Source organism: Schistocerca serialis, chromosome 6 (genome assembly GCF_023864345.2).
Source record: "Schistocerca serialis cubense isolate TAMUIC-IGC-003099 chromosome 6, iqSchSeri2.2, whole genome shotgun sequence".
Lineage (NCBI taxonomy): Eukaryota > Metazoa > Arthropoda > Insecta > Orthoptera > Acrididae > Schistocerca > Schistocerca serialis.
Window position 1 is genome coordinate 158,708,814 of NC_064643.1, and position 25,696 is coordinate 158,734,509.

Below are 25,696 nucleotides of genomic sequence, written 5' to 3' on the forward strand. Positions count from 1 at the left end.
ATACTAGCTATGAGGCTGGTTCTGTAAGTGCCTGCACCCAGCCTCATCCCCTCATAGTGTATCGCATTAATGATCTTCAGGTAAGAAGGCCACTACGACCGACGCATAGTGTCGGTCTTCCCAAGGCCTGTGGCTAAGACACTTCAAGATATTCAGTGCCTTCTGGTCCTCGCCTTCAGATCGTTGAGGTGTAGTAACCAGGACAGTTTGGAGTACAAAATGCGGCCCAGAAATATCAGAGAGTCCTTAAAAGGGTGAATTATGTCCCACATATGCATTTCACGTAAAATTAAAAAAAGACGACGAGAACGATTAAAATGAACACATACACTTCTCTGTAGAAAATATAAACCAAGTCTCTGCAGCCCATATCTCCAATCTCTTCACCATGAGTGGCAACTGATGACTAGTAGAGGAGCAGAAATCGGAAACTCGTCCACAAATAAGCAGCATTGGGAGGGAACTCTTGCTCTGGACGTTACACTGTTAACATCTGTTGGAAAGAGGGTGACACTTAAAACAGTGCGTTGGGAAAACCATTTTCCTGCACAAAACTGACAGGATCTCACCAACGCTGTACCTAAAATGTTGCCTTTGGAGGAAGGACTGATTAAAGAGGGAAATTGGCCACAAAAGCACCATGTGTAACTACTGGAAATATTGCGCCTCTAGGTAGTGTCACAGACTTCACTGACGTCAAAAAGTACCACTAGACAATGCTGTGTACATAGGAAAGCCTGCTAGATTCCGCCCCTAGCTGGATCAGATTGTCGACCGTTGATTGAGATCTCCTGAATCCACAATGAGAATTGCTAAGAAGTTGCTTGGTCTCCATGTGCTCTAGCGTCTTTCCTACACAGCTCATTAAGGCGATGCTCTGGTAACTGCTGGTACACGTTTGTTTCTTTCTTGGTTTAAGGAGAGATAAAATTTCCTCTCGCAACGAGTCGGTAAATTGACGTGACAGACATGTGGAATGGAAGTATTATACGAGGATTTCCTTTGACAACATCTGTAAGTGTTGCAGCGCGCCATATTAGATTTGGTGGTGACCAGGTGCTGTATCATAAGCGACAGTCAGTTCTTATGGAAAATGCACAGTTGTAGGACTCTGAATTGGTGGACCAGAAGTCTAACTCGATCCTTTCAATGGTGGCACAGTAACAATGGGTCACTGTATTCTAGTTGGTAGTGGCAGTAATCAATGCAAAATGCTCTGCCACCGTCTGCACAATGCCTCCAGCTTTTGTTTGGAGACACCTCTGTTCCTACAACTGGAAATACTCCTGATGGTTTCCCATACTATTTCAGAGCATGTGAGCTGTTTAGAAAGTCGATGGAAACCTCTCATACCCTTGTCTTGCTCTCGCTGATGATGCCTCGAGCCTTGGCCTTTGCTAATCGAAATGCTGCGAGGTTTTCTGCCGTTGAGCGGCACTTAAATAGCACAGAGTCACACGTGTGACCTGGATCACTGAAGGGCACTCATAAGTTCATCAAGGGACAGGTTACCTCCTAAGATGACAAAGGACTTCAGAATGGAGAAGTCATCAACACGGCAAATCAAATAGGTCATTTTATCCTCCCATTCCTGTATTTAGTCACGGCGTTCAAACATAGCTAGCTGGCTGAACAATGTCCAGTTGACTCTGCTGCCCATGCATCATGGCTACATCCCTCCAGTGAGAGCTCCATCTGGCAGATGAATCCAGAGTGGGAAGTGGTCACTTCAATGAAGATCATCAGCAACTTCCCACTGAACAGGGTCCACGAGGACTGGAGGATAGCAAGAGGGGTTGATGGCTGAGGATGATCCAGTAGCAGCATGGAAATGAGTGGGAGTGCGTGTGTGGAAGATGCATTGTTCGTGAGATGTCATGAGGCTCTCCAAAACCCACACCTGAGAACAAGCAGAAGTCAAGGCCTACAGTAAATTATGGGCATTGAAGTCTCCCACTAGGAAAAATGGTCGGAGGAGTTTTTCTATAAGATCTGTGAAAGCCTCAGTGTGTGTTGCATCTTGTGGAGATAAATACAGCAAACAAACAGTGATCTTCTGACACACCAAAATTTCAACTGTAACTGCCTGCAGGCCAGCAGCCAAGAGAGGGAAAGGAGTGGTGCATGTTATTGACAAACATAGACCCCTGTCTAATTTCCCAGTAAAGTCATCGTTGCCATGGAGGATATAGCCCTGTAATACAGAGCATGATGCTTTAAAATGCGTTTCCTGTCAACAACCACATGGGAAATTCCCGTGACAGGAGTTTCAACAGAAGTGAGCTGACAAACGCTGTACTAGTGCTGACACTAACAACCTCCCTTGCATGGCAGCGTTGGTTTTCTGAAAAGGTTTCTTAAGAGCTGAAGCAAAAGAGGTAACAGACATGGGGGGCAGCAGGCATTAGGCATCTTTTGGCCTCACCATATGCGATGCGCTTTATAGTTTAAAACTTTTGTACCTTCTTTTTCTCAAGATATATGCTGCAGTCCCTACTCCAGACAGGGTGATCCCAAAAGCAATTAACCATTTCAAAGGAGAAGAAACTCCTACTTCGTGGGTGGTTCTACCAAGTAGCTTCTCCCATATGGTCCAGTGTAGTGTGCCCAAAGCGCTGGCATTTGAAACAGGGAACTGGCTTGGATAGATAAGGCCGCACATTTACATGAAGAAAACATGCCTTGACACACATTGGTAACTTCATACTACTGAAAGTGAGGCTGAAATAGTGGATTTGATGAGATCACCATCTATCCTTTGTATGATATTCTGAATGTCACCAATACCTTCTTGGGCCTACTCAGCTTTTAATGTTTCTTTAGCAATGCTCATCAGATCCCTGCATGACACAACAGTTTGCTGTAGTTCAGAGTGGTGTATAGCTCGGTTTCAGTGGCATATTATCCATGGCTTTTCGCGTTCTGCCTATTTTTCAGTTGTTGGAAACTAGAGGTTTCGACCAACAGTGTCCCGTTATGGATCCACGTGACAGATTTTAAAATATCTGCCACACTCTCTAAGCTGATTCGAGTGAGAAGTTTCTCAAAGCTTCCTTCTCTTCGTTTAAGCATGAAAAACACATTCTGGGCCAAAGCATATGTTCCGCTACAAAAGACTGGCATCCCCTGAAGAAATCTAGAATGTTGGGGCTCACCTCATAAAACCGCTGTAGAGACTGGGTGTTGATAGCTACAAGTGGCCCATCCGTTCTGCTGGGCTGGTGGAGGAGAAAATTTCAAGGGTTCCACCTCGGTCACATGAACAACTAGAATAGTAAGGGTCCTCTCACATAAAGTCCCACTGGCCTGAAAAGCCTTGTACAACTGAGGTGTGACAGTTCCTCAGTGGCTGCCCACTGACAACCATTCCACCTCAACAGCGTTGCATGTCATCAGCAGAGCGCAGCACACCTTGAGAGTGAGGGTTTTATAGAGGTTTTTATGACTCTCTTGCTGAGTGTGGTCAAGCCAAAATCCCCATTCCCAGTGGCACACAATGTACCATCATGGAGCCATAAGAAATTGGAATTTGTGGTGAGGACTATGGGCCCAAACTTCTGAGGTCATCAGTCTCTAGGCTTACACACTAATTAAAGTAATTGAACCTATGTTATACTAAGGACAATACACACATCCATGCCTGAGGGAGGACTCGAACCTCCTCCAACTTCTGGTCAAGTTTGTGTCCCATGTGTGGAACTTGGCGGGTGTTCAGCGATGATTTGAGTACCCATATCATCCTACTCTATTGGCCCCATGGTTCCTTTGGAAGGTCGCATTACAGGCAAAGAATCTGCTTGCTTATGAGATCCATCCCAAGGTACAATGCTTTTTCCCCAATGATGATGTTGTGCGAGATGATACTTCCCCATTCCCACAGCTTGTATTGTCCAGAACTGGTTTTGTGATCTGGGGGGTGAATTTCGCATCTCCCCTGGCCATCACAGTCGCCACATCTCAGTAGTATTGAGCCTTTGTAGACTGCTTTCGAGGGAAGAGAGCGTGATCATCATTACCTGAGCTTGCCAGGGTTTTGCAGGAATAATGGTATAATACTATTTTGTAGAAATAAGGCGAATGAAAGCTGTTTCGAATGCCAATGGCTTTCCTACACCTGTAATGTGTTGTATATATATATATATGAGCGAGGTCTCTGAGCATGTGGAGACAGCGAGATCGAAAGTGACACCACAGTATCCACTGGTAAGTTTGAAGCGAGTCCACACCTGTGGCTACACAGAATCCCCATGGTACCGTGGCAATAAAAGTAGCAGCACTAGGTTAGCCACATTGTAAGGATGGCGATTATTGGCGACTGCCTTGTTGGACCTGTGATCCTACATCAACGCTTCACAGGCGGGGTGTACAGAATTCTGCACGTCCTGCGTATGATCCTGCAGGAGGATGTTCTTTTGCTGGTGTGAAGGGCAATGTTGCCACTACGTGATGGTGCTCCACCCCACTGTCCTCTTTAGTGGCGGAGTTCAAACAGCTGTATAGACAAGAAATTCCCATTTATCTGGTATGTTCTTAGGTGTGCTTTCAATGACTGAAACCTACAGAGTCAAAGATCGTCTTGGGCATGACATTGGATGTTCCATGAGGCTATTTGCAAACGATGCTGTGGCATGCAGGAAGATGGTAATGCCATAAGACTGTAGTGAAATGCAGGAATATCTGCAGAGGATCAAAGATTGGTGCAGAGACTGGAGATTGATACTGAATATAAATAAATGTAGCGTATTGTGCAGAACTAACTGAAGAGACCCATTGTGGTTCGACCTATAATGGAATGACCATAGAAAAGTGATTGTAGGATAAACCGGCACCAGGCCTGTGATTTACTGAGACTATCTTAATGAAACGTAATTCAACCACGAAAGTAGGGGTTACAAAACTATTGTTTGACCATTTCTTAGGTATTGTTGATAGGTCTGGGCTGTTACCAAATAGGATCATCAGAAGAGAGAGAGAGATGATACAAAGAAGAACGGCACATTTCTCCAGGGGCTCGTTCAGTTGGGGTCTGTGCATGACAGATATGTGAGTAGTAGGATAATGTAAGTTCTGACGCACTCTGTTATTGCAAGGTACATACATTCAGGTACAAACTTGACTGGTTTACGACCATCTCACCTCCCCTTAATCTATTGTTCTTTTAACGGATTTATGACCACCTGTGGATAATCCATCCTCCTGAGAAGCCCCTCCCCTCCCCCTCCACCTTTCCCACCTCTCTGGGAAATCCCCTCACATTAAAAGCACACCTTTGATATTAAATTAATGACTAATGATAAATTAAATAACCCTCCCCCTATGGGAAATCCCCCATCCCTCACCCCCTCACCCTCTTTGAAACAAGCACACTTTCGGCCTGAGTTAGTCGAATAGTCTCATTCTCCTCTATTAAGCTGACTGACTAATTAATTAAATCAATAACCTTTTGTGTCGGACATTTTCCCTTTTTGGGTACCGCTCCCTTCTGGAAATACTGATTGATTGGCTATTTGGTGGGAAATCAATTGCAATACATGGAATACTGTCTAAACAATTTCTGGCAGACAAGGCAATGTGTGGAATATCATTTATTAAAATAATTTATTGGATACATAGTGAGGTACAGAATATAGTTTATTTATTTAAAGAATTTTGTGGGAAATCATTTACAGTGTATAGAATATTGTTTAAACAGCTTCTGGTAGACAAGGCAATAGATTATATATTGTTTATTTGAACAATATACAGGATACAAGGCAATGTATGAAATATAATTTATTTATTTAAAGAATTCGTCAAGAAATTGACTACACTATGGAATTCTATTGAAACAAATTGTGAGTGACAAGGCAGTGTGGAATATTTAAAAATATATTGCGCTTTTTTAATCTAACTGCACAAGGAATAGTGCCATGAAAGACTCACCACACATAATTACACTGTTACAGATCGCGCTAAGCAAATCTGGTGAAAAAGAACTCCTAATCATGTCACTGACTTTCAACGCACCACGCATGCCACTGGTCAGGGACTACCGAAGCTGTTGGACCACACTAATCTTCTGCATATGAAGCATCAGGTAGTGGCATTCCTTTGAAATTTGATACCAGCTTCATTTCCTTCCCCTCTCCATCTCCACTTCAAGTGGTTATGTCCTGTTTGTGTGAACCAATGTATGCAAACACACAAAGACCAAGATGTCCTCCACAACCCTTCTCCCATTACACTCCCCTGTCCCCTTTGCCACCTATGGAGACCTGGCACTGGTAATCGGTATATACTCGTATCACTCATCCAATTACACACAATCTCTCTAGATGCTTGCATGTGAAGGAGCTTAGCACTACTTTTGATATATAGTACATGAGAGCCTGATACACTTGAGAGAATTGTGAGGATATAACAGACTATTAAGAAGAAGAAGAAACATTTGAATTATACATGGTGGGACTCCAGATGGAAGGAGTTTGAAACATTTGTGTAGATAACTTGTGCCAACAAATCTGTAGAATTTTTGTAGTGTTTGGATTCAATATCAAGAAGCTACTGGGAAGAGAGAAATGATCACAGAACATAAACACAAATGCATAGGTGCATTGTTTAACATGTAAAATTACATGCCATGCTACTCTAATTCCATAAACAGAATACAGTCTCTTCAACACCAACAACATCTGTCAAGCAAATGTGTACACAGAGATTGCAGTAGCTCACAAACCCCTGTCACTAACTTAGAATCACTGCAGTTATGAAACTGAAGACTCGATTTATATCCATGATGTGGCAGAGAAATGGAGTACTTCATGTACATCTTCGTTCATCTAGAGGAGGATGTTGAAATAGGGTTTCCATCGATGGACATGATTCATCACACATGTGTTGGAAGTCCTCAGCTGACTGTGGTATGGAGAGGTTTGCTGTGAACGACGGCAGGTAGATAGCTCTTTAAGTCACATATAGAGCATGGTATTGTATTTGAGCCAAATGCAAGTTATATCTCACAACTAATGCATCCCGAGAGAACAATGGAAAAAAGTAGAGAAATGCGTGATAAATGACCTGCAGAAATATCTCCCTCTCTCCAGAATTCATCGCCAGTCTATCATTAAATCTACCTCATTACAATCCCTCTCAACGGATGATACCATCTACTTTCTATCATCCTTTAATGCAGATCCATCTCAGTTTAGAGGTAGATCATTCTCGTTTCCTTGAAAACATCAAAGACAGTAGTCAACTTGTACATATCCCTGTTACCTCAAAAGACATAGAGTATAATTTTGTTAAAAAAACAAGCCATACAGAAACTGTTTGTGAGGTTTTTGTTAGCTGACACAGAATAGCTGTGATTGGTGGAGAGTACAGAGAAACACATTATAAATATCGTTTCTTAGAATTTAAAACACCTAAACAGTCTCTGCACGGGGTGAAACATTAATACATTCAGTAGATGTATATCACAGTCCACCACCAGGTAATACAAGGCTCTTTAGCTAAGGTCACATTATAAATATCTATATGCTGGCCTTGTGATCCAACATACATAAATTTATTACTCAACATTTCGTGGTCATCCACGTTAAACAATCTATTCCAGTCATCTTATCGCTGTCTACAAAAATAACTGTTTCTCTGGTTCCCAGTGCTTCCATGTAAACTTTTTCTCTTATTCCTCCCGTTGCCACATTCCTGTTCCTAAGTACAACAATTTTCCAGCATCAAGCAGACATGTAAGTACTCCCTCACTCTCCCTGAATTTCCCCACAGCCGACCAATGTGGCCGAGAGGTTCTAGGCGCTTCAGTCTGGAACTGCGCACACCGCTATGGTCGCAGATTCGAATGCTGCCTCGGGCATGCATGTGTGTGATGTCCTTAGGTTAGTTAGGTTTAAGTATTTCTAAGTTCTAGGGGACTGATGAGCTCCAATGTTAAGTCCCATAGTGCTCATAGCCATTTGAACCATTTCCCCGCATTTTGGCGTATTTTCCCTCAATTCATACGTATTTTCCGACAACTTTCGTAATTTTACCGATTTTGTGTCACTTCTGCTCATGTGTTCATGACATCACTTTTCGCCACACATTCTAAAACTGCTTGTAAATGTAGTACAGTTGTCAACACCTAGTGCAACTAAGGTATTTGATATCAAAGGTAAACTTCTAGTGTCGAGGGATTTGCGAGAGGGTTGGGGAGGTGGAGGAAGAGGGGAAGCGGTGGAGGGGGTTTCTCAGAATTATGGATGATAACCAGTGGTCATAAATCAATTAACAGAACAATAGGTTAAGGGGAGGTTGAGGGGCCATAAATCAATCGAGTTTGCTCCTGAATGTATGTAACCTGCACTAGTAAATTGCGCCAGAATATATACTTTGTATCACTGAGAGCATCACTGTTCATATTAAGAGGGACCAGTACAGTACACTGCAACAAGAGACGGCCGTCATACCTCCTCCCACATACGTCTCATGAAATGACCATAGGGAGAGAAATCGGAGCTCATAAGAAAGTTTATAGTGAGCGATTCTTGACTCGCACTATTTGCGAATGCAAAAGAGAAAGGGAAAAATGACAGGGGTACAAATGGTACTCTCCACCACACAATGTAAGCCGGCTTGAGGAGTACGGATGTAGATGTGACAATAGAGCTGAAATCCTACTTCGGATACTCATTCTCCAACATGCTTTAAAAACAATATGTACATTACTTTTCTTGTGCTGAACCTAAAGCTAGTACAAGCATATAACCCAGTTCAAATGTTGTAAAGAGTTGCATGCAAAAGAAGTGATTCTCCATATTCTGTACTAAATTGTCTGCACACTAAATTGCCCTTCAACCTAAACATACAGTATATAAATTATATTTTGGCAGGCTATCACGTCGTTATTATGACGAGTAGATGGCGTAGTGTTTTGAGCCGGTATCCTGAACTGCAGTTCAGTCCTCGTCTCATATCCGTTTAGATTGACTGTTAAGACTTTTTGAGTCTCGTACATGCGTAGAATGGGAAAATTACACACTATATGGCAACCTAACTGTGAGGGGACAGAGGGTGAATTTCTGTCGTGATCCTACATAGACATCCAACGTGTACTGAAACGCTACTGTATACTTTTATCCGTTGAATGGCGGCTGATCAGCTCCGTGTCATCTAATAGCATCACAGAACATGGGGATGTAGGCTCAAACGCAGACATTGTGAAATATGGATATGTAAGGGGAAGACCCAAGATAACTAAACGGTATTATTATTAAATAACGACGTCTTAATCCTTTCAGACCAATTGGCTTCCATTGTGTACATTAATGTTTAATGTGTCATCGCTGAAAAAGAAGTACTTTCCCCCAATGGAATCCTGAGGCACACATTTGTGAATATTCAGCCCTCTCATTCTGGTCGAGCGCTGACAGCTGTTGGGCATTACTATGAAAATATTAGCATGTCAAAGTAGCAATGTGCACCAGCTCGTCACCACTAGAACACACAGGTGTGGTTGGTTCGATGTATTCCACTGTTGTTGTTATTTTGCATGGTAACTACTAAATGATCATTTTATTTACTACAACAGAGAATCTTTCATATTTAGTTATTTTAGTCGATAAAATGAAGCCAAGTCTACAAAGTATGTTTTGAAAATGGGTACATATTTTTGTAAAAATTTTCCTTCTAAAACCATTAAAAAATCGCCTAAGAGCATTACCAAGTAAAGAAAAATTTTCCTTCCTTCAGAAACAATTCAGGTCTGAAAGGGTTAAAGGAGCGATGATCGATTCTGAACCTATAGGCTCCAACAATGTTCAAACAGATTGTGCGCTTTCCCAGCATTCCAACACAAGGAAAAATTCTCAAGCTTTCAAGAAACAGTTTTTGCATCAAGGATTCTTGATCTATAACAGAAAAGGGCTATCCACGGGTCGCACAACAGCTCACCTTAAACATGCCCTTCAGTTTGCCGGATGTGAATGTAGGGCTCAATTTGATTCTCAGCTGGCGCCACTTCTTTCCTGCCAGCAAAAATAGATGTTTGTTGAGAGGTTCTTCATCGTCAATGAACAGTCCCCTGTCGTGGAACGTCCCGAAATCCTTGATAAGGACGTGGCGAATGAGTTCAGGGTCACGGATAAGCAGCAGTGGTCGATGGAATCCGTAAAACCCGACGTACCTCTCTTCTGAAACGAAAACAGAGTACAGTTACGAATTAAATTAACGACAGATATCACCTCTGGGTAGTAACACGTACATCCTACCACAATTATTGTCGCATTCACCCTCAGCCTTAAGTAGATCCACAGCTAAGACCACATGACGAGTGCGTGACATATCTAAATGCAGGCGTGCTCTGTGACGAGAGTCCCAGTAAACTTGGCCAGACTATGTTTGGCGTGGGTTCGGCGACCCTGGTATCTCGTCAATGGTGGATTATCAGCTCTGCTTCATCTGTTAGGTGGGCAGGTAACGGGAATCTTGGCTTCATCTACATCTTCATCTACATGGATACTCTGCAAATCATATTTGAGTGCCTGGCAGATGGTTCAAAGAACCACCTTCACAATTCTCTGTTATTCCAATCTCGTACAGCGCGCGGAAAGAATGAACACCTATTTCTTTCCGTACGAGCTCTGATTTCCCTTATTTTATAGTGGTGATCGTTCCTCCCTACGTAAGTCGGTCTCAAAAAACTATTTTCGCATTCGGAGGAGAAAGTTGGTGATTGGAATTTCGTGAGAAGGTTCCGTCTTAACGAAAAAAGCCTTTCTTTTAATGATGTCCAGCCCAAATCCTGTATCATTTCCTTGACACTCTCTCTCATATTTCGTGATAATACAAAACGTGCTGCCTTTCTTTGAACTTTTTCGATGTACTCCGTCAGTCCTATCTGGTAAGAACCCCACACCGAGCAGCAGTATTCTAAAAGAGGACGGACAAGCTTAGTGTAGGTAGTCTCCTTAGTAGGTCTGTTACATTGTCAGTGTCCTGCCAATAAAACGCAGTCTTTCTGTAGCCTTCCCCACAACATTTTCTATGTGTTCCTTCCAATTTAAGTTGTTCGTAATTGTAATACCTGGTATTTAGTTGAATTTACGGCTTTTAGATTAGACTGATTTATCGTGTAACCGAAGCTTAACGAGTTCCTTTTAGCACTCATGTGGATGACCTCACACTTTTCGTTATTTAGGGTCAACTGCCACTTTTCGCACTATTCAGATATCTTTTCTAAATCGATATAGCGTCAGCACTAGAAATCTTTACAAAGGTAGAAAAAAATCTCAATGAGTGCTAAATGGCAGAGTAGCGTGCGACTGCTGAGGACAGACAGTTGTAATGGAATTCCCTTCTTCCAGTAACCGGATTTCTGTTCTAAGAAGCTTACTGTGGTAGTTGGGTGCGCAGTAAGTACTATAACTTCCTCTAAAAAGCCTGTTACAGGTTCGGGTGACTTGTTGGACAGTGTAACAAATGTAATCTCGTGGGCTGTTTGCCGTCAGAAAAATTTTCGTAGAATTCAGAATACAATGATAATGGAAAGTTACCTGTCAAAATGTGTTATACGTTGTGTAACGAGAACCAAAAAACATCTATAAAAATTTCGTATCTGTATACATAAATAACATTCAGTACAGCACGAACTGCGAATTCCATGTGGCGATTGTCCTGATAAAACCTAAATGCTTGGAAAATTGCTCTATCGTGATGAAGTTGTGCAGTACACTGAATTACAACAAAGCAGACCCGCCGAGCTAGAACATAATACATCTTGATGCAGGTGGCGGAAGTAGGAATGGTAGTCGGTGAGTATCAGTGATGCAAAAAAAAAGTGTGAATAAAGGTAGACAGTGAGCAACATGAAACTCTTGTACGTGTGTTAACGTTAAGTATAACGGTACTCTAAGGGTATATTACGGCAGATACCATCCACCTCTTAATACAGACCTACGTTTCCGTCTCGTTACGATATTTTAAATGCCAAATCTTAGTACAGCAACTGTGGCGTGTAACGATCAAGCTACATGTGATTAATTTAGCACGCTGCTCCAAAAACAGTAAAGTGTTGTTCATCTTCTGCACAATATCTTAACTACACAGGTAAAGTAAGTAGTTACCTACCTACTCGAAGGAGACAAAGATCTAAGCTCCCGAAAAATACTGCAGAATATTACTTTCTTCGATCTAGAAAGGCCAACAGAGCTTTGCAGCCGCTATCCATAGCGATTTCTTTCACAGTGACGGCCACAAAATAAATGTAAGAAATTTCTGTACCCATACAAGCACACTGGCAAATGGCGAAGGCAATGCCACATGCTCCTCTAAGTAAAACTGCGAATGGAAAATCAGTTCGTGAAACGTCAGAGTACAGCGTTCCAGAGTCAGTAGTCATGACTGGCAAAGTCGAGAGACTCAGGGCGGTGTGGAAGGAGAAATTTACTAAGTTTTCGGAATTAAGAACTGGATGGGTTCCGACAGGAATTGAAATTTACCCGAACACCTCTTTTTTCTCATCATTCTATGAAAGTGTGTTCGCCATGCTGCGATGTCTTCCCTCTCAACCAGAAATGTTCTATTTTTAAATTTTTTTTGATAGGAAGCTAACATTTTCGTTTTTCTTCTTGACAGAATTGAGCTACGTTATTTATTGACACTTATTCATCTGAGCAAACTCTTCGATAACGTATATTTGCATGATGACTAACCATTTCAGAAGCTAAGAATATGCAGAGTTAGTAACGGATCATGACTGTACAATGCCGTGTCACGTGCGTCGGTCGTGTACTGGGTACTGTGTACTGTGGAGTACTGTCAAACACCTTCTGTCCGGTCTTCGCTAAACGAAGTTCGGTCTTGCCTTCTGCCGTCGACCACTGTAAAGCAAGGGTATGATTAACTTGACAAGTAGCTAATCTTAAGTAAACTCTACAAAAAGGCGAGATGAAGTGGTGAGTAAACAAGCGCACACAGATAAAACGGCAGCGAGACTGGTGCTGCGCTAAGCGCGGTAGGTACCCGAGGGGTGGGGAGGACCAGGAAGAGGCCACGGCGAAAAACCGTGCACTTACGTCTATGCTCTGTGATCACACCTCACCGGGGAGGCGGCGTGTGCTGCCGTCCGTCTCTCTCACAAGGGAACCTCCCCATCGCACCCCCCTCAGATTTAGTTATAAGTTGGCACAGATCACAGAACACAGATCAATCGAGAAAACAGGAAGAAGTTGTGTGGAACTACGAAAAAAATAAAGAAAATATACAAACTGAGTAGTCCATGTGCAAAATAGGCAACATCATGGAGAGTGTGAGCTCAGGAGCGCCGTGGTCCCGTGGTTAGCGTGAGCAGCTGCGAAGCTAGAGGTCCTTGGTTCAAGTCTTCCCTCGAGTGAAAAGATTAACTTTTTATCTAGTCAACTTCGCTGTCCAAAATTCCAGGACATGTAAAGATTTGCTTGGACGTACGCAGGATTTGACGGTCTACACACGGAAAGATCTGAAAACGTTAAAAACATCTGTTTTGACAGAGTACAGGGAAAACTGTGCGACTGTGAAACTGTTGCATTCATATATTGCAGTTTATGTGACAAACTCTTATGTTTTCATCACTTTTTTGGGAGTGATTATCACATCCACAAGAAATGTAGAAGAATCTTTTTACCCATTCGCCAAGTGTACGAGTTAGGTGGGTCGACAACATATTCCTGTCATGTGACGTACATGCCGTCACCATTGTCGTATAGAATATATCAGATGTGTTTTCCTATGGAGGAATCGGTTGACCTATGACCTTGCGATCAAATGTTTTCGGTTCCCATTGCAGACGCACGTCGTTTCGTCTACTAACCGCACGGTTTTGCGGTGCGGTCGCAAAACACAGACACTAAACTTATTACAGTGAACAGAGACGTCAATGTTCGAACGGACAGATCATAACTTTGCGAAAATAAAGAAAATAAACTTTTTACACCCGAGGGAAGACTTGAACCAAGGACGTCTGGTTCCGAAGCTGCTCACGCTAACCACGGAACCACGGCGCTCCTGAGTTCATACTGTCCTTGATGTTGCTTATTTTGCGCATGGACTACTCAGTTTGTATATTTTCTTTATTTTTTTCGTAGTTCCACACAACTTCTTCCTGTTTTCTCGATTGATCTGTGTTCAGTTTTTCAAGGCCTATCCACTGTGCCAACTTATAACTAAATCTGAGGGGGGGTGCGATGGGGAGGTTCCCTTGTCAGCAGCAGGCGGCGCCTCGGCCCCTGCTGTTACTGTTGGTGGAATGCACGGTGACCCCGAGGTGAGCCGGCAGTCACGTGGCCAACAAGAGGGGGTCTGTAGCGTCACCGCGGGCGATTTTCCCCAGGAGGGTGGGCGTTGCACATTTCAGTGTGTGGTTGATGGCTGAGGGAGGGGGGGCGGCCCAAGGCCGCAGGGTACTTCACAGTTGCCACGCAAGTAAAGTATGCACACTAATAAAGGGTGCGGCACAGGCAGCAACACCACACGAGAAAGAGAAACGAGACGAGGAGGTGCGTCTAAGCACCCTCTCTGTGCTCATACAATACATTAGGTACCGTCGGTGGAAACTATAGACCTACCAGCTACTTTTAAAAGTTACATCTTCAAAATCGCTTGAGGTGAGCGACAGGGCGACAGTCGAAAAAAATTGGATTTTTTTTTATATACGGGATCAGAACGTATATAAATTGAAGAACTATTCCCCAAAATATTATGCTCGAACTTTAAAAAGTTACGATTCTGTGAGGGTTTTAAACCCAGAGTTTACTGCAGGCCTCGGCGAGAGCTGGTTCCACGCGTACGTTTCCTATTTATACCTATTTGAGTAAACCTCATTTGCTGGAGCGTTGTTTGTGCGGTTTTACTTGAAATGTGAACGAAAGTTTTAATAGTGATATGCACCTCAAAAATAACATTAAGCCGAAACGAAATTGTTAACGTTTCTTCAAATTTGGCCGTATGTCTATTCATTGTAGGCCATAGTGTATTAATGCACGTGGGAAATGCCCTTCAAATCAATATCGGCGACGAAATGTGCCGATTCTCTGAAGACAGAGACGCCAGCGGCGATGCCCTCAGCGACGAATAGGGCTTTGAGGACGAAAATGAGGGCTTATTGGGTCAAAGTAGCAGAAAGTGACCATCCACTAGCTGGGGCGATTGTTATTACGGGCCAGGAATCGATGATATCCCTTAAGTTACAAGCTTCGTCCCTCTTTTATATGATAAATATTTGTCCATCTTTAAACGCGGTTTTCTCAAAACCACGTTTGTCGGTATGGCTGTCGTCGCCCACGCTACAATTTTCATCAGGGCTTAATAATTTTTCGACTCCCCTGAAGCAAATTTAATTCTTTTCGGTTCATCGAAGCTGTTTTCTTGTAAGTCGATATTTAGTATTTTTTCGGCCAAAAAAGAGGGGTCTAAAAATGCCCATTTTTTTTCAAACATGTATAATTTCATAAAATTTTTTTTCTCCGAATCAGTATCATGAACTAAAATTACATCTGTATGGATCAGGGTGATACGTTAATTTCAACAGCTATCCGTATAGTTTAATTCTCTTTAATATTTGTTTTATAAATAAAACCGCCTTTGCCTGCTGTCAGTTAATTTATTTTTCCCAGACACGTTTCGCCTTTTTCTCATTCTAAGGCATCATCAGTGGGATCTATAACGATACAGTTTCGTTATTTTTAGATTATCAAACAGTTCACGTCCCGTTTTTTTATGTAAAAAGTAATTACTTACGATCTGTTGTGATCAGCGTTTCCTCTTATATGGTCTGGAGATGGCACTTTCACTTTGTTGCTGACATATAAGCACAATTTCGAGTTCCGACCTGTTTCACGCTGTTCACCGTGTTTATTCTTGTTTGCTGTGGTATACAATTGTTCTTTTGCCACTCAATATAATTATTCCTTCGGACACTGCGCTTTTAACAACGTAAATACTGTAGTTTCATTGAGTGTTTCCTCCTCTTTGGTGTGTTTACTTAATTGTTGCCAACCTAACGATGTATATGTTCAAAACCAACTTCTATTCATGATGTTTATATCGTGTATGTTTATGAGAGGGAGGGTGAGCTGAAGAGCTTACCTTTTACTTGTTGTCCGTGGTGTTCTTCGGTATACTCTCCTCCACAACATATACACTGATACAGCGCTGCTTCCATTCCGAAAACAGTCTTGGTACACCTCTTGCTGTATCGCGCGACACGCCGTCTGTGAATTTTCTTTTATCTCGTCTATCGTTGAAAATCAGGTCTGGAGAGTACGGAGGTGCGGCACAACGATTTCGTTTTTTGTGCAGTAATCACGCACTAACAGTTATGAATGTGCGGGTGCGTTAATGTGATGCAAGAGGCGTGAATTCTCTCTGCAAGCTATTTCTGTCTCACATTTTCTTGCAGGTGTCACAACGCGTCCCGACAGTACCATCGATTAACAGTTTGTCACTGTGGCACGAATACATGATGAACTAATGATTCAAACTCAAAGAAAACTATCAGCATGGCTTTGACATTTGACCTGATCTGACGAGCTTTATTTGGTCTCGGAGAACCTTTTCCGACGCGTTATGAAGACTGAACCCTGGTCTCATCATCATAACCTTAGACCCATGTCTCATCACCAGTTATGATTCTCTTAAGGAACATCGATTCGAAAGCTCTTCACAAATCGCGAGGCGAAGGTTTTCCTGGTCTTGACTCATGAGCCGTCGGACGAATTTGGTTGCAGCACGATGCATTCGACGATGCTGTGTCAGGATTTCATGGCATGATCTAAGTGAAGTGTTACATTCTTCTGCAGCCCCTCAGACAGTCAGTCATCTATTGGCACGCACGAGTTCGTGACGTTGCCGACATGAGCGTCGTCAGTAGACGTCGAAGGGCGCCCTGAACGAGGGTCATTTTTAACTTCGATCCGCCTTGTGAACCATCTCTAACAACGGGTACGGTATAAGAACTCATCACTGTAGGCTTCCTGCATCATTTGGTGAGTCTCTGTAAAGGTTTTCCGAGTTGCACGTAACATTTAATGCAGACGCTTTGCTGCTCTAACTCTGCTCTTCCCAAACTGTGCGACACAACTTTCTACTCAATACAGTACTCAACAATAACTAACAGACTTACAATAATGAAACCTCCGGTAGTTACAGATTAAAGACAGGCGTGTGTAGGTAGCTATGCCAACCGCATTTCGCTCCAATACAGCACTGGCGCGAAATTACGAATTGTAAAGGATCAGCCAGACAGTAGGGAATTTTACTCTATTAAATGAACTTTCAAGTGGTAACTTCATTTTTCTTGTTGCGGCCAAGCCTCGGCCAGCAGTGTTAGCTGTCTGTAGATTCTTTCGTCCCATTGTTTAGCAACAGGAAGTCAGCACAGAGGAAGGGCACCTTGGCCACGCGCCTCTCTCACATGCCGACGAGGTAACGCCGCCACAGACGTCGCTTAGCAGGCGACGCTCTGGAAAATTCCATGTCCCCTGCACGGTTTTCTCGAAGCCGACCACTCAGGGCGGAGGAAGCCGCGCGGTGCGGCGAATATACCCGGCCGCCCGTCGCCGGGCCCTCTCTCTTGTATTCTTCCTCACCTGCGAGTCGGATGCGTGCCCTGTAGCATTGAACATCTCCCGCTTCTCCCGGTGCTGCGGCACTGTGGACTTAGTTTAGGCAGATAACAACTTTCGGTAGCTTCGCGAACTAGGTCTCGCCAAACTCTACTCTCTGGCTCAACCTCATCTCCCTAGGCCTATGCGACCCCTTTTTAACATGCTTTCGCCAATAAATGGCCTTTGTCTAAATTTTGTTCTATGCATTTCATAATGCCCACTGCCTGCCCATACGCCCATGCTGTACAGAATGTTCCGGAATTTTTTAAACAACCCTGGTATTGTTCGGCGTTGACAACCGCATATTCTGCATTGCCCACGTTCCAATCGCGTGCTACAGAAAGAGGAGCCAGCTTCATCAGGTTAAGGAAGCCACCTCTCCTACACCAAACCGCGAATCAGTGCAATGATGAATTCCGTCCGCTAGATTGGACAACGAGCATCACAAACCGTCATTGTTCCATTTGTAAATGGTTACCAGCTTCTCGTGATGCTCTCTGCTGTATAAACAAAATCGCATAACCGTCCAAAGTCAAAAAATTTCGGGGGCACACGGAAACATTACCCTTCAGGTGTCCGCCGGAAGAACGGAACTTACTGTGAAGTGTTACACACGTTGGCGAGTCCCCATCCAGCTCGCTGATGGCTCCACGTCTCGAAAGCCGCCTCTTTCTGCCTACTGTGTATGCGTTCGCTAAAGCGCCGCAGTCACCTTGGAAAGAGCAGAGTGACGAAGTCGGTGCCCATACACAGCCACTTGCCAACTCTTCCACAACGTTTTGCAGAGGCCAACAGCTTCATTAGTGACTGACTGCCGACTTCCGAAATCCGTCCGTGTGGGTTCAGTATTCGCCACCTGCATGCCATAAGCATTTGCAGTCGACTTTAGCCAGTTCCAGGTAGCTCCACGAAATTATGTAACAATGAGCCCTTCCAGCCAGGCAGGGTCAGCAACAGAATTCACGCGTTTCTTCCTACACGCTAACTGCACTCGCTGCGAGGTGCTGCTACCTGCCAGGTCTTCCAGAAGGGTTTCCCCAACTTTCTGATGACGACCAGACAACTGAACCATTCGCCCTTGAGCCAGCCACCTCGGCCTCCACAGCAGCACACTGAAGAGAGACCAGTCCGTCTCTCTGAGGCTACCGACCGCCTCAGACACCAGTCTGTGGCGTCCACGGCAGCAGCAGAACGAACACGCAGTTGCGGACAGGAAGTGGAACGTTGGAAACGCACAGAGCACGTCTACATCATCACATATTATGTCCCAGATTCTCTTAACAAATAATGAATATAATTATAGTCTGTTTATCACTGACAAAAATTTTAATTTCTTACTAGGCAGCTGATTGTATATGTTCTGCATGGTCTGAGCAATACATTCGTTGCCGAAAAAGTTTCTCCAGAAGTTTCCAAACGGAACTGTAGGTTCTGCGTACGGCACCCCCTTGTTCGTCCAGTACCTGTAGCTACTGGAGAACCAGAGGTAGAGGGCGAGCACGGCCGCCGACAAGACGACGACCAACTCGGCGATCCACGAGTCCAGGAGCAGCGCCATCTGGAGCCTGGAAAAAAAGTACAAAGCGGGGAACGGCGTCAACGTCCATTGGACTTACAGCAAGCTACGCACGACGTGGAAACTCATAATGGTGTGGGTGAGAATGGAGTGCACGAATGATGCTCTGCTGGAGATGGGTGAAGGTGCAGAAGGTAGCCAAATGTTGTGAAAGGCCTTTATTTTTAACCATAAGGAGACGTATCGCAGTAGCCCAGAGGCGACGGACGTTGAATGTGACACCTGGTCTGAGCACTCCACTATAAGCACTTCTCGAAGAGGCAGACCCGTAGCGAGGGGCTTTGGCCGTCACCACATTCCGGACGGCCGGCTGTTTCCGAGTCAGCATTACCTGACAGCGTTTGGAGTGAGGTGGCCGTGGCGGAGCAGGCGGGTGACCGGCCCAGAGGGAGCGGCAGTCACTTCGGGGCGACGAACCCAGAACCGACGGCTGTGGCGCTGCGTCCCATGGCGTCGGACCCCAGCTGCTCAGCGCCGCGAGGTCCTCGCTTTGTACCGTGACGCTACGGCATGATCCTCGGAGGGAGGTCTCGTGGAGACGACGAATGACTGAAGGCGGTCTAGTGGCTGGGACTGTCAGACAGCTGTCTCTGACACGCAGCCTGTCTGAGTCAGCAGAGTGGCGGGCGGCGTCATGAGACAAGCCCACACACCCGGCAGGTGTCAGTCAGTACCCCAGGAGTGCCTTGCCGATAACCCAGTCAGCTGGCTAGGGGGTGTATATGTACGGTCAGTGCTTAATTTATAAAATTTTAGGTCTTTCAGTCCATACGTGTTGCGCTCGTTGATATACCAAGACAAAACAACGATGCCCCTGCGGAGTTCACCCGATGCGCCTTTTGTCGGGGAGCACAATTACATTTCTTTGCCATTTATGGGCAATTTTAGTTATGAACTGGCAAAACTTTTCCGGGGAGTGGGCTCTCGTATAGTATTTTCCGCGGCTACCAATCTCCAGTTTATGTACATACATAATGAATCACCTAAAAAGAACAACCTTTTGGCATCGGGGTATATCTGCTGGAGTGTCGCGATTGTAATGCGGGATATGTTGGACAAACAGGCAGAACTTTCAAAATTAGATTGCAAGAACATCTTCTTAATAGATGGGGACAGGTAAAACAGAGCTCTGCCTTAGCCCAACACCTTAAAGCCACAGTCCTCCGCCCGTACAAAATCTTAAGATTTTGCATTTTGCGCAAAAGGTTAAGAAGTTAAACGTTTTGGAACAAACTGAAATACTTAGGCATATGGAAGACAAAGATTTGTCTCTCCTTAACGGCCAAATAATTGACGCCAATCAGGCTTTTTTAGAAGTTATGAAATCGGTGTTGTTAATGTAATCCTGGAGCTCTCGTAGTCTTGCCTAAATATGAGCCCTGTTCCTCTCTGGTCTTAGCAAAGCCGTTAGATTTTTTTTTTTTTTTACTCAAATAGGATACTTGCGAGTTTGTCGCTTTAAATGATGACGTAACACATTTCAATGTAGCTATAAAAAAAGTTTACCCGCATAACGTCCGTCTTCCACGTAGGTGTGTATTTTTTAAGCCCAATAATTTTACTTGTATTTTACAAAAAAAGTTTTGTTGCTAGATGTTGTAGCTCCGAATGACGCAGTATTGAGTGTTATAAGGGAGGCCTCTTACTTTGGAATTACGGTCCTGTGTTTTTAATGTTCTCATTCTAGTGGTATATGATACGAAAAATCTGTTTATGTACTGTATCTGTGTGTTCTATTATACACCTTGTTTTCTCATTTTAAATTTACCGTCTTCATTATATTTTACTTCGTCAAAATTTTAGGATACGTTAAGCACAATTGTAGCCCCTAGTAATTCCATCTTATCAATGTTTTATGTGCATTACATTTATAAAGTTATAGTGGGTATGTATATCCAGTTTACGATCTCTGATTTTTAATCACTGCTGCGCCGCAGCGCCACCTCCGGAGGTGATTCTGTATTAGAGGCTTCAGTACTGGCACACGACGCTGTGACGCATTATGCTTACTACCTGAGCCCCCTTCTTACTGTTACTCGCTCCTGTGAACGGGAACGCGTTATGCAGACCTTGGTGCCTCTCGCGTCCATCTAGAAAAAGTAATGATTTTACTATTTTATATTTATAGTTTTTACCGAGTTTAACGAACCCAATGTTGGGCTGATATATTCGACGATGCCCTTTGACTACACTGACTAAAGGATTCTTAAGAAATACCAAATTAAGATATTTGCTCTTTCAATAGGTGATCTGTTTATATTTTCACTAGGTGATCTGTTTATACATGCTTATAGGTTATTCAAGTCTGCACAACGCGATCGCGATTGTTAAATAGATGTATTTCTTCTCTGTCTTCTATTTAGATAACCTGAAGATGCCTAAATAAGGCGAAACGCGTCGTTGAAAAATAAAAAAACTAAAATTGCAACCAAGACTGTTTTCAACCAATAAAATTTTAGATGCAAGAACGCACCCCTTCCACCACCCAACACCCTACGTCCTTCCGTCCCTCCCTCCACCCAACCGCCTCGCGCCTTTTCGTACCCGACGCCAACCCGACCCCGCCAGCCTCTGCCACATGCAGGTCTTAAAAATCACAAGTGTGGAGTGTCGAAATTATTTTTACTAAGCAATGTTCTGAAAGTCAAGTTTTTAAAGAACTATCTCATTTAATCAAACCATCAAAACGACAAGATTTAATATAAACAAGATTTCGTCAAAGCAAATTATACGGATGCTCATGTTCAAACACTCGTTAAGTTATTTATTACATCTACATTTACATCTACATATCTATATCTGCACAGCCACTCCGCAAGCCACAGCACGATGCGTGGCGGAGGGTACCCTGTATCACTACTAGTTATTTCCTATCCTGTTCCATTCGAAAATACAGCGAGGGAAAAACGACCATCTATATGTTTCTGTATCACCCCTAATTTCTCGCATCTTATCTTAGTGATTCTTACGCGCAATCTATGTTGGCGTCAATAGAATCGTTCGGCAATCAGCTTCAAATGCCGCTTTTCTAAATTTCCTCAATAGTGTTTCTCAAAAAGAACTGCACCTTCCCTCCAGGGATACCCATTTGAGTTCCTGGAGCAACACTTACGTGTTGTTCGAACCTACCGGTGACAAATCTAGCGAACCTCTTCGATGTTTTACTTCAATCCGACCTGGTGCACCTCCCAAACACTCCAGCAATCCTCAAGGACAGGTCGCACCATTATCCTGTATGCAGTCTCCTTTACAGATGGATCACAATTTTCCACAGTTCTCCCAATAAACCGAAGTTGACCGTTCGCCCTCCCTAGCAAAGTTCTCATATGCTCGTTGCATTTCACATCGCTCTGCAACGTTATGCCCAGATATTTAAAATATATGTCTCTTTCAAGCCGGATACTAGTACTACTGTATCTGGAGATTACAGGTGTGACCTTCCTACTCATCCGCATCAATTTACGTTTTTCCACATTTAGGGCCAGCTGCCATTCATCCCACCAACTAAAAATTTTGTCTAAATCGTCTTGTATCTTCCTACAGTCACTAAACTTCGTTACCTTACCGTACACCACGGCATCATCAGCAAACAACCGCAGCTCATTGATACACTTGACACAAGACGTCGCCATGCTACTAGATCGCTGATGTTGCTGGCAATCATAAACAAAACACTGTTGACAAGAAGGCTACCGATTTGGACCAGTCACAACTTTGGAACGAAGCTCAACTTAAGTTCGGTACAGAAACCCACCCACACCCACCCACCCACCCACCCACACACACACACACACACACACACACACACACACACACACAGACGGACACTATCATGCCTCTTCTCATCACACCGACGTTCATCTTCCTTTGTCACGTTCGTGGCCGAGCGATTCTAGACGCTGCAGTCTGGAACCGCGAGACCGCTACGGTCGCAGGTTCGAATCCTGCCTCGGGCATGGATGTGTGTGATGTCCTTAGGTTAGTTAGACTTAAGTAGTTCTAAGTTCTAGGGGACTGATGACCTCAGAAGTTGAGTCCCATAGTGCTCAGAGCCATTTAAGCCTTTGTCATGTTCAGGTACAGCGGTAAATTATAGTTACACTGTGGTTTAATGCAAGTGTTCTATTTTCAAATTACCAGAGCCAACCTGTTCCAGTGATTTCAAAAGACAATTCCTTGGGAGGTATGTTACGGCAAAAATTAACCCCTGTATGCGGACGAAGGAGGCCTTTTAACGTGGAAGACAAGTACTATCTCATACATTAGCCCTTTGGAAACTTCCCGAAGGTTCTTCATCTCCCACAGAGCTGGGTCGCTATTGAGCAAGATGTCGGTCTGACAAAACGCTACATTGCTTGGCTGCAACCCGCGCCCAGAGTATGCCCGTACTGTCACCCCATCAACGGTCAAAAAGATTTAATCCTCGTTTCAGCTCTGTTTGTAGATAATTTTAGACAAGCTTTACACCTGGTGATAAGCTCACCATAAGGCTGAATCACCTGAATCTATGTATGTGTTAGTACGAGCCGGAAAATAAACAGCAGTCAATTGCTTGGCTGTTCTGACTTCTATCAAAATAACTACCTCTGTTCCTTTGATTACACTAATCACGCCTTGACCGTTCCCTTAGACAGTCAAACGATAATTAGCGCAAAATGGTATTTGCATACTATAATATAGACGATGCCTACCATAAATAAATACACATGCTCTAACAGGTATAAGTAAAGACATTTTTACATGTTGTACACTGATACATACGCACACAATATGTTGTTTATGTTTCTCTGCGTCAAACATTCGTCCCACAAGCACATTACAAAATTTACGATCTGACGCTTTCTGCACCGCGTAACTGCACCACCAAGTGGACTGCTCCTGTCAGTATAGACCAAACGTTTTGCGTCACCACGTCCACATTGTAACATCTGACCTGCTGCCCAGAGGAAAATAAGCATTAGTGGCTTATTGATGCCACACCTACTCGGAGATACTAGCCAACCTAAAAACATACAACTTGTAATAGCTATAATTTTTAGTCTGCAAATGATGTAAATACTGATGTAATGTTGTTTGCTACACAGTCCTCAGTCACCAATATAAATGTCTGCACTTATACCTGTTACACTCCATATGTAATAACTACAGCGGAAATTTATATAAAAATTTAAATGTGGTTAGTTCAAGACATTAAAGCTCTTAAAGCTCTGCACCGATTGCTTCGAAATTATGACGCAACAGTGCATTCGAATTGAGGCATATTTTATACGTCTACTTTTAATATATATCTATTGTGAATAGATACGTAATATATACTCTTCAAAATAATAAGAGAAAAACGTCTACAAACTTGCGATATGTTAGATCTGTTTTGACGTAGGGGTTACTTGTGGTCTTACTTCATGGTGTGAGATCTTCGCTTTCACTGTAGACAACAATTAAAATCATTCGCTATGTATTCGCTGTGTTACGCACTGCAGTGTTTGGTGACTCCTCAGAAGGAAGTGAGTACTGGTGCACCAGTGTTTCCTAGTGAGGTACACAGATGGTAGATGCCACTTGTGGACGTTGTATTTAACCGGGCGCATAGACTGCGGCATCTGAATTAAGTACATGTTGCAAGGGCGGTCTGTTTGAAGCAAAAAGGATGAAATTTCTGTCATGTTGCTATAGGTGCCAATGCCTCTCAGTGTGTCATCCATAGGTTGCGGACATGGTATAGGGAGAAAGGTCAATCCAAAAGACTATTTGGGTAAGTTTACACACCCGGAAACTTCTCCATTAGGCGTCAAACGTTGTCATACACAAATTTCTTTGCATAGGGACAACATGACTCAAGGGTCTTGCAAATCAGTGTGTCAAGTATGCCAAATTTCGGGCATTGCCTCTCACCACGTACGAGGCAGTGGTCTATGGCCTTTACTTAGCTACCAAGAGCAGCGACGTTTGTGTAGAGTTGTCAGTGCCAGCAGACAAGCACAGAAATGACCGCAGAAATAAATGTGGGACATACGAGGTACGTATCCGTTACGACAGTGCGGCGAAATTTGGCGTTAATGGGCTGTGACAGCAGACCACGGTCGCTAGTACTTTTGCTTACAGTACGACAGCGTCTGCAGCGCCTCTTCCTTGGTTCGTGACCAAATCAGTGGAACCCTAGACGACTGGAAAACAGTGGCTTGGGGAGATGCGTCCAGATTTCAGTTGGTGGATCGAGTGTGGTGCAGATCCCACGAAGCCATGGACACAAGTTATCAACAAGGCACTGCGCAAGATTGTGGTAGCTCCGTATGGGTGTGGGCGATGTTTACATGGAATGAATTAGGTTCTCTGGTCCAACTGTACCGATCATTGATTGGAAATGGTTATGTTAGTCTACTTGGAGACCATTTTCAGCCATTCATGGACTTTTTGTTCCCAAACAACGATGGAATTTTTATGGATGACTATGCCCGTGTCTCCAGCCCACAGTTGTTCGCGTTTTGTTTGAAGAACATTCTTGGAC

The 25,696-nt window shown here is 43.6% G+C and overlaps 2 protein-coding genes across 2 annotated transcripts in view; one reads left to right on the forward strand and one right to left on the reverse strand.

Annotated features, from left to right (window-relative positions):
- The window catches only part of LOC126484712 (cytochrome P450 6k1-like), a 55,373-nt gene extending 36,200 nt beyond the window's left edge, over window positions 1–19,173 (reverse strand). Inside the window, exons 1-2 of the mRNA XM_050108307.1 lie at window positions 18,954–19,173; window positions 9,928–10,166 (exon numbers count right to left, since the gene is read on the reverse strand). Coding sequence (XP_049964264.1) covers window positions 9,928–10,166; window positions 18,954–19,173 — 459 coding nt within the window. The remainder of the gene's footprint in view (window positions 1–9,927; window positions 10,167–18,953) is intronic.
- An 88-nt stretch (window positions 19,174–19,261) lies between these two features.
- The window catches only part of LOC126484713 (cytochrome P450 6k1-like), a 148,393-nt gene continuing 141,958 nt past the window's right edge, over window positions 19,262–25,696 (forward strand). The window contains exon 1 of the mRNA XM_050108308.1: window positions 19,262–19,325. Within this exon, the coding sequence (XP_049964265.1) occupies window positions 19,262–19,325 (64 nt within the window). The remainder of the gene's footprint in view (window positions 19,326–25,696) is intronic.